We start from the raw sequence: 9,574 nt of genomic DNA, 5'->3' as shown, positions 1-9,574 counted from the left end.
GAGCTGCTCAATGGGACCCTCTGGAAGCACTGAGACCAGGGTTGGGGAGCACCCTGCCCAAGGGCCGTATGAGTCCCCCGAAACCATTGGGCCTGGCCCTGCCAAGGCATTAGGGGTGAGTTAATTAAACGTTTGACCAAATATAGCAGGCTAATTTTTAAGTTGATAATTTTGTATGGCCTGTGAGTGATGTTATAAATATCCAAATGGCCTTTGGCAGATAAAAGGTTCCCCACTCCCGATCTAGAGGTTCAACTAGGGAAGGGTCTCCCAGACTCCCTCAGTGTTGGCAGAAGCCACATGCTCGTGGTTGTAGGACTGGGGTCCCTGCAGCCCTGCTGGCTGTCGGCAGGACTGCAGTCAGCTCCCGGAGGCCATTTGTTCTCAGGTGCTTGCTACACAGCCCCTCATAGTCCCCCTCACATCCTCAGCCTCTGATTTTTGATATCAGCTGGGTCTTTGCAAGGGCTCTCTGATTAAATCAGGCCCACCTCAGTAAGTTCCCTCTTGATTAATTCAGTCACCTAGCCACGGGAATGGTATCCCTTCGTATTCACATGCGTGCCCCGCTGGTGGGGAGAGGGTTTTACAGGGTGTGTGATCCTAGCGGGTGGGATCATGGGGCCATGAGAGGTCAGAATGAGGTACTGACTTTATACCCTCTCCTGACCTCTCCACTCCCTGGCCACGGGACCCTGGGCTTGTGGTCTCACCTCTCTGAGCCTCAGTTTCCCACTCTGTGAGGTGGGTGAGGATACGAGACTCCCCGCTAAGGGCTGTTGTCCATGAGGGAAAGAACCCAAGTGAAGGGCCATGAGAACAGACTCAGGAGCCAGAAGCAGGATGCAGGATAGCTGTCATTATCTCACCATCAGTCAGGCACTGCGTCACTCCCCCTGCCTCTCTCTGTTACAGGAAGCCTTGGGAGCAGGTCCCCAAAAAGCCAAAGAGGAAGAAAAGTAAGTGGGGCTGCAGCCAGGGGGGAGGGGGGATGTTGGGAGTTCCTGGCTTTGTTGTTCCCTCCCTTCCTGCCTCCCTTGCTCCCTCATTCTCTGAGGTCATTTATGGAGAGCCTGCATGTGCCAGGCACTGTGTGGAACAGGGCAGACCCAGCCCTGCCCTCGCAGAGCCCACAGTCTCCTGGGAAAGACAAGGGACAGGCTGAGCGGGGCTGTGACGGAAGGGGGAGGTGGATTAGGGCACTGGGGCCCAGAGGAGGGGCCCCACCCAACCCGGGGTAGGACCCACCGAAGGAACCTGTGCTGTGCCCAGCAGGGGTGCCCTCGTCATCTCTCATCATCCCCATCTTACACATACAGAATCCAGGAAGACCTAGTCACTGCCCCAGGCTGCACAGCTGGCAAGTGGCAGGGCCAGGCTGCAAGCTCAGGTCCTCATGTCTCCAAAGTAGTCCCCTTAGCTCCTCTGCTCTCCTGCTGGTGTGTGGGAGTCAGCCAGGGAAGAGCCAGGCAGAGCAGAGGGAACAGCTTGTGCCAGGGCCTAAAGGGCATATTGTGTGCCAGGCTCAAGGGGAGCTGGGCGTGGGCAGTCAGAGCAGAGGCCCGGAGCACCTCCCTCCTGCCCCTGAGCACTGGGGCTGGGGGTCTCGAACCATGTCCAACAGTGTGAGAGCCCGCTGTCCAGGGACAGCCTTTCTGTGGCAGCGAGCCCCTCCCACTGTCAGTTCTCAGGGACCAGGTGAGCTAAGACTGTGACCCCAAATCCCAGAGGGGTGAGGATGAAGATAAGGAGGCAAGTGCTAGGCTAAGGAGGTGGCCTGCTGGCAGTGTCCTCATGGTTGTCACTGTGTTGGAGGCCCAAGGACCTTCCCCGGCCCACTCCTCATCTAGCCTGGAAGGTCAGAGGCTCACCTTCTTCCCACTGGCTTGAGGGACCAGGATCATCACACATATCGCTGGTACCAATTCTTAGGCACTCACAGCCCCTCTCTGTGCCCTGTCAAGGTCTTCACTTCCTAACCTCCTCCCTGCCAGCCTTCAGAAAATGGGGACCCTTATTCTCCCCTGACCAGAGGGGTCCACTGAGGCTCAGAGAAGCCAAGTCACTTGCCCAGAGCCCCCGGGAGTGGTAGAGACAGGATTTGAACCCTGATGGTTTGGCTCCACTATTCCCCCCCCTCCCCCACCCCCGCACACACACACACAATATGCACTCATCTAGCACCTACTATATGTAGGTGCTGAATATGCAGAAGGAACCACACAGAGAAGTGGCCCTGTTCTTAGGGAGCTGACATCTGGTGTGGGAGATGAGCAAGAAACATGAAAACAAATAAGCATAGATAGTATCTAAGTGCTACCTGGAGAGAAAGGAAGCAGGTCAGGTCCGCTAGAGGGACAGGGAAGAGAGGATGGCTGACCAAGGGAAGACCTGAGTGAAGGTGGAGGTGGCAGGACAGTTATCTGGTGGCAGGGGACACAGCCAATGCAAGGGCTCTCCGGCTGGACCAGGGAGAAGGCCCTGAGGCTGGAGGGGAGTGAGCAAGAGGAAGCGTGTGAGGGGGTGAGGACAGGCGACTGGGCAGAATATGTAAACCTCTGGGAGGAGTGTGACTTCACCCAGTGAGGTGGGTGCTATGGAAAATTCTGAGCAGAGGAGGGATGTGACCCGACTCAAGTGTTGACAGGCGTCCACTGGTGTCTCTGGAAGGAAGAGACTGTAGGAGGCCAGGGTGGGCGCAGGGGCAGGCGGGGGACTGAGCGTAACAATGACTGCACCTTCTATGGCCACGCCCCACTCCAGTGAGGACAGTCTCTGTTATCTCCAGGTGTCTCATCTCTCTGAGCCTCAATTTCTTTACCTATAAACGGGACAGGCCTGGACAGGGTTCAGGACGTTGTCTCAGCCCCCAAGAGCCAGAAGGCCCAGGTGGTTGTAGGGGCCACACTGTCCTGGGTGGCCCAGCCATACTCCTCACGCTTGACCCGGCCCCGTGTGCACAGGGCGTCGGCGCAACGTGAACTGCCTGAAGAACGTGGTGATCTGGTACGAGGACCACAAGCACCGCTGTCCGTATGAGCCGCACCTGGCCGAGCTGGACCCCACCTTCGGCCTCTACACCACAGCCGTGTGGCAGTGTGAAGCCGGCCACCGCTACTTCCAAGACCTGCACTCACCCCTGAAGCCACTCAGCGACTCAGACCCCGACAGTGACAAAGGTGGGTCCGCAGAGTGAGGGCACGGTGGCCTCCGGTGCCTGGGGGTTCACAGCTCCTCGTGGGGGAGTCGCCCTGGACTGCCCGCCCTCCTGGGTCTTGCTAGCCTTAGGCCAGTATCATAAACTTCTCAGCAGCTAGATGGCACAGGTGCTGGCTTCAGGGACGGAGCGCAGACTCAGTGCAGCCTGCAAGCTCTGAGTCCTTACAGATCCCGAGACACAGTTCCCGCTTTACGGAGACAGCTGAGGCACAGGGCGGTTTGCCCACCTGTGCCCAAGACCAGGCTCAGGCAGGGCTGGACGTGGGGTCCAGGAAACCCGCTCAGTAGTGAGAGGGCGGGACGGGTGCTGGGCCTCAGACTCCCCAGGGCGGCTCTTCTCTCCTGGCCTCTTCCTCCTCCTTTATTTTCTCCAGCCCTTTCTCGGGTGCAAGGTCTGTCTCTACCAGTCTCATCCTCTTTCCCTCTCCGTCCTGCTCTCCTCCTCCTCACTTCCTGTTCTTTGCTCTCTGTCCCTCTCATCCTGTCCCTGTTTTGTCCTCTCTCTCTCTTGCTCTGTCTTCAGTCTCCTTCCTTTCCCTGCCTCCCCACATTGTCTGTCTCTGTCTCCCCTCCAGCTCACCCCCTTTGCATCTGTCATTCTCTACCCTCTGTTGCCCTGCCTTTCCCATCTCTGTCCCTGCTCCTCTCTGGCCATTCCCCATTGGTCACACCCAGGGGCTGGCTGCCAGCTCAGGACTGGGAGGGACTCAGTTACGAAGGTCCGGTAAGACCTGGTGGAGGAGCAAGGGTATGCTCTGGGTGGTGAGAAGGAGTGTGAGGCCCGTGGACAGGTGCCCTGCCAGGGCTGAGGGTGAGGTCAGTCACCAGGGCTGAGTCTGAGCTGGCAGGCATTTGGAGCAGATGGCATCCCAGCTGGTGAGGGGAAGCCGTGGGCGAGAGGTGTTCCAGGTGGACACCCTGGCCAACGGCCATCCCGTTGTGTGTCAGTCAGGTTCCCAGTGTGAACCTGCCCCTCAGCCACCCTGTCCTGTACTCAGCTCCAGGCTCACCCCAAAACTCCCCAAATCCTCCCCACAGTCCTTTCATTAGACTCACTGAGCAGTCGAGGAAACTAGGGTTTTGGGAGTAACGTGACTGGCCCATCTGGTGATGGATCCAGCTTGGATGGGGTGACACCCAGAGGAGGTCCATTGCACCCCAACTTAACTTTTACACTAGCAGCTTCTGGGGCTGGGCCCTTGGGAATGAACACTGGGATCAGTTCCCGGTCTGCTGTGGCTGCTGGGGGCCGGCGAGAGAGTGCTATGCCCCAGGCCTGCCCTCTTCCCTCAAGCAGCACTCTTACCTGCTCTGCGCCTGGGCAGCCTGCCACCTCTCACTCAGTAAAAATACCCCCCACCCCCAAGGGACTGTGGGAAGCCAGGCGTGCACGGTCATTTCTGTTGTGAATGTTATTATCGTCTTGAGCAAGATCCAGTGTCAGCCTTAGACACTCAGGGACCCAGACACCCAGCTGTCCTCCCAACTCATTAGGCGATTGCCCCTCCTTCAGGGTGCAGCCAGGGCTCATCCCATGACAGGGTGTTGGAAGGAGGGGCTGATCCCCTACTGTTCCTGTTGCCATCCCAGGGCCTGCCTCATGGATGGGGCAGTTGGGTATTAAAGATGGTGGAAAATATTGGTAGGGTGCTTTCTCCAAGCCTGGTACTGTCCTAAGTCCTTTACATGTACTTACTCATTAAATACCCAGAGTACTCCCTGAGGTAGGTGCCAAGGTATCTCCAGGCCCAGATGGGTTGCATAAGGCACCTATGACCACACAGCTGGAAGAGCAGCACTGAGACCCCTCCCCCTGCTGCCGTCTGGCTCCAGAGCCTGCGCGCTCCCTGTGACCCTCTGGGGGTAGAGAATGGGTGGTTCCCAGACAGCATGCCCCCACGGTCATGAGTGTGTAATCTAAGGGACAATCACTCATGTTTCCTGTCCCCAGCTTCTCCCCGCGTGGGTACATTAGCACCAAATGCTTGGGTAAGATGTTCTCCCCCTTGGTCTTCATCACAGCCTTGGGCTGAGAGTCATTCATTTTGCAAACGTGTGCTCATTGTGTACATCTAGCCTCTGGGCACTGGGGACTTTGCACAGGGACCCATGTCCTTGTGGAGTTTACGTCTAGAGGGGAAGCAGACAGTAAACTAGGTAGACAAGTAAAATCCAGAGCACACTGGAATATGGGAAGTATTTGGGGGGAAAATAGAGAGAAAAGGGTGCATTTTGAGATAAGGTGGTCAGAGGCCTCCCTGAAAAAAACACCATTGATGAAGGATCTGATGAAGATAAGGAAGGGAGCCCGTACAGGTGTCTGAGGGAACAGCGTTCAGGTAGAAAGTGGCAAGTGCAAAGGCCCTGAGGCAGAAACCTGTCTAGTGTCTCAGAGCACGGGAGGAGGTCAGTGGGGCTGGAGAGGAGGTGCAAGCCCTGTTAGCTGCAGCAAGAGCTTTGGCTGCTATGCCAAGTGAATTGGGAAGGTTATTTTTTTTTTAATGATAAGCATTGTATGATAGCTTGACAGTTTTTTTTCTTTCTTTTTTTATAATATATTTTTATTGATTTCAGAGAGGGAGAGAGAGAAACATCAGTGATGAGTGAGAGTCATTGATTGGCTACCTCCTGCATGCCCCCTACTGGGGATTGAGCCTGAAACCTAGGCATGTGCCCTTGACCAGAATCAAACCCGGGCCAGTGCTCTATCCACTGAGCCAAACTGGCTAGGACTGGGAAGGGTATTAACTGAAGTAAGGCCAGCTTCTGAAATATACAAACCTGCAAATTGCCTTCCATCCTAAGACCCAGGTTCTTTCCGTCCTGTGGCTCCAGCCTCCACTGAGTTCTGGCTGGCTGGTGGAAACAGGTGGAAGTTCATGAACCACTCACATTTCATTAGGACTCAGCCGTTTGGCCACACCCATCTACAAGGGATGCTAGGAAATGTCCACTTGGGTGCCAGGAGGAAGAGACTCAGGTTTGGGGAACAGCTGGCCTCTCTCTTTCACAGAAAGTGATGAGCATGTTCTCAAAGAAGGATATGACCTAAGCAGGTGTTTACAAACTCCCTCTGGCCACTGTAGGGAGGACAGAGTGTGGGGGGTGAGGGTGGGAGCTGGGGGACCAGGGAGAAGGGACTGCATGGTTCAGGCAGGGGATGCTGGGGCCATGACCAGGCGTGTGCAGGGGAGGTGGGAGAAGCTGTTGGCTTTTGGATGTATTTCGGATGCAGCACCAATAGGTTTTGCTGACAGATTGGAAGTAGGTGTGAGAAAGGGAGAAGTCAAGGATAGCCCCAGGACTTGGCCTGAGCAACTAGAACAGAGCTGCCCTCTCTGGGACGGGGACATCCATGATTGCTGCGGGCTTTTCCTGAGGCGGCTCACAGCCCAGAGTTGCTGAGAGAAGTGTGAGGTGTCTGTGAGATCCCCCGGGGGGTGGGTCAGCAGAGAAGGCAGTGGCAACACAATAAAAATAGATACTTGATCTTGGTTCTGGATTCCTGGCACAGAGCTCCTAAACCCCTTGGAATTCCCTGAGAGAGAGGAATGCGTTTCGTTATCATGAGTCCCATTTTGGAAGGAGCCCCTTTGAAACACACCTGGGCTCTATGCTAATGAGGTGACTCAGGCAGGGACCCGTAGGTAGCTTCAGGAGGAGGGCTGGTCACCAAAAAGACCAAACACATGATTACAGGAGAGTATCTCTCAGCCCCACACCCCATCCCCGGGCTGTGGACAGGGCCTGGAGGTCGGATTATTAAAAACTTGAACAGTGTGGTTCAGAGTTTCCGGGTTCAGAGTGAACGTGTGGAGGCATGGAGAGGGTGGCACACCTGGAGAGGGCATGGCAGCTCCGTGACCCCGCCCCTGTACCTTGCCCTGTGGGTCTCTTCCATCCGGCAGTTGCTGAGTTTGGTCCTTTATAATAAAACTGTAATTGGAAGTGAAGCATTTTCTTGAGTCCTATGAGCCATTCTAGCAGATTATCAAACCTGAACATGGGGTCGTGGGAACTCCCGGTCAATAGCTAGGAGTGCAAGTGGCCTGGGGCTTGCAGCTGGCATCTGAAGTGGGGTCATTCTTCTGGGGTCTGACGCTAACTCCAAGTGGGTAGTGTGAAAATTGTATTGAACTGTTGGACACCCGGCTGGTGTCAGAACCAGGGCAGGATTTAGCACCATCAGCCTGGCTGAAACCCTGGGGTGATCTGATTGGAGCACTCAGGAGAGGCCCCAGCTAGAACCTTCCTGACCTTTAAGAGCAAAAGAGGCTGAGAAGGAGCCACACAGGAGGAGTCAGGAGACTGGAGCGGGCCAGAGGCAGAGGGAGGAGAGCATCTTTGAGGAGCGGGGGTGATTGAGGAGGATGGGGACTGAGAAGTGACCACGGTTCGTGCCAGTGAGGAGTCGCAGCACCCAGCCCCTTGTGAGCCCTCAACCAACACCAGCTGCTGCCGCCACGATTGTAACCCTCCCTTTCCTCTGTCACCACAGTGGACAACGGCCTGGGGGCCGGCAGCTCCAACTCGTCCAGCTCCTGCTCTGGCTCTGACTCTGAGGAGCCCCCCGGAGGCCAGCCAGCCAAGGCGACAGTAGCAGCCGCTGCTGTGACCCCCGCCAGCCCAGCGGGCAGCAGTGGGCTCATCACGCAAGAGGGTGTGCACATCCCTTTCGACGTCCACCACGTGGAGAGCCTGGCTGAGCAGGGCACCGCACTGTGCCCCAACCCAGCAGGCAGCGGGCCAGAAGCCCTGGAGACCGTGGTGTGTGTGCCAGTGCCCATGCAAGTGGGCCCGGGCCCTGGCACCCTTTTTGAGAACATGCCCCAGGAGGCACTGGGCGAGGTGGTAGCCAGCTGTCCCATGCCAGGCATGGTGCCTGGCTCTCAGGTGATCATCATCGCAGGCCCAGGCTATGATGCCCTCACGGCTGAGGGCATCCACCTCAACGTGGCAGCAGGCAGCAGTGCGCCCAGCGGGGGCCTGGGTGATGAGGTGCCCTGCACCATGATGGAGGGTGTGGCAGCCTACACCCAGACGGAGCCTGAGGGCAGCCAGCCCAGCACTATGGACCCCACCACCGTGGCAGGCATGGAGACCAAGAAAGGTCTGGGGGACTATGCTAGTCTGGGGGTGTTGGGAGTACCTGGGAGGGGGAGGGTGAGGAGGGGCCCCAGAGTGGGCTCCTTGAAAGCCATAGTCCCCACGGACACCTGCCCTGTGTCACCCCGTAGAGAAGGAGGACCTGTACATGCTTAAGAAGGAGGAGAAGGAGGAGCCAGTGGCTCCAGAGCTGGCAGAGCTGGCAGCGACAGTGCCTGAGAGTGCAGAGCCTGAGGCAGAGGCAGACGGGGAGGAGCTGGACGGCAGTGACATGTCAGCCATCATCTATGAAATCCCCAAGGAGCCTGAGAAGTGGGTGTCAGGTGGGCGGGCCAGGGTGAGGACTGGCTGGTGTGGGAGCCCTAATGCCATGGGCCTTCCTCTCCAGGAGGCGGAGGAGCAAGCGGTCACGGGTGATGGACGCCGATGGCCTGCTCGAGATGTTCCACTGTCCCTACGAGGGCTGCAGCCAGGTGTATGTGGCTCTCAGTAGTTTCCAGGTGAGGCTACCCTCCAAATGGCTGGGCAGGGTCTGCTTCTGTGTTCAGCGGCCTGTGGCTGATGGAGGGCCCCATCGCCTGCTCCTGGCCTGGAGGCGCCCCCCCCCCCCACTCTTGCTCTTCCAGCCGCCCAAACTCCTACTTCCTCTGCCCACACCACCCTCTTGGCTCAGAATGCCCTTCTACCAGGAGGCCCACCCTGGTCTCCCAGGGTGGTAGGGCCTGCAAGCCTCAGGTCACTGTACCATCAAGATGTACCTGCAGGTTGCCCACTGGGTTTGGGACACCCCAAGGGCAGAGACAGGGCCTTATCATATCCCCACTCTGGGCAAAGGAGGTGTCACAAGTTGGTCCTTGAATTTGCCAAATCATGTTTTCATTAAGCACATATTGAACACCTACCATTGCCAAGCCTGGTGCTGGGCACTGAAGCTACAGGTGTACTAGTGAGCTAAAGAACAAACGAAGACCCAGCCAGCGTGGCTCAGTGGTTGAACATCGACCTATGAACCAGGAGGTCACGGTTAGATTCCCGGTCAGGGCACATGCCCGGGTTGTGATCCCCAGTGTGTGTGTGTGTGGGGGGCGGGGGGGTGCAGGAATCAATGGTTCTCATCATTTTTTTTTTATTAGTTAAGGTGTTACAAATGTTTCCTTATCCCCCCCACCCCCCATTAACCCTCAACCTCCCCCCGAAGGTACTACCTCTTTATTAGAGCTGGAGAAGCTGAGGCTCAGAGATGGTACAG

At 56.9% G+C, this 9,574-nt stretch overlaps 1 protein-coding gene across 1 annotated transcript in view; it reads left to right on the top strand.

Moving 5' to 3' along the window:
* The window catches only part of ZNF653 (zinc finger protein 653), a 19,045-nt gene that overhangs the window by 6,855 nt on the left and 2,616 nt on the right, over window positions 1-9,574 (top strand). Inside the window, exons 3-7 of the mRNA XM_015565363.1 lie at window positions 916-959; window positions 2,964-3,179; window positions 7,718-8,329; window positions 8,457-8,637; window positions 8,714-8,825. Of these exons, the coding sequence (XP_015420849.1) occupies window positions 916-959; window positions 2,964-3,179; window positions 7,718-8,329; window positions 8,457-8,637; window positions 8,714-8,825 (1,165 nt within the window). The remainder of the gene's footprint in view (window positions 1-915; window positions 960-2,963; window positions 3,180-7,717; window positions 8,330-8,456; window positions 8,638-8,713; window positions 8,826-9,574) is intronic.

The sequence above is a fragment of the Myotis davidii genome, unplaced genomic scaffold (assembly GCF_000327345.1).
Source record: "Myotis davidii unplaced genomic scaffold, ASM32734v1 scaffold1439, whole genome shotgun sequence".
NCBI lineage: Eukaryota > Metazoa > Chordata > Mammalia > Chiroptera > Vespertilionidae > Myotis > Myotis davidii.
The sequence above is the reverse complement of the archived record's forward strand: the minus strand, read 5'-3'. Positions and strand labels throughout refer to the sequence as shown.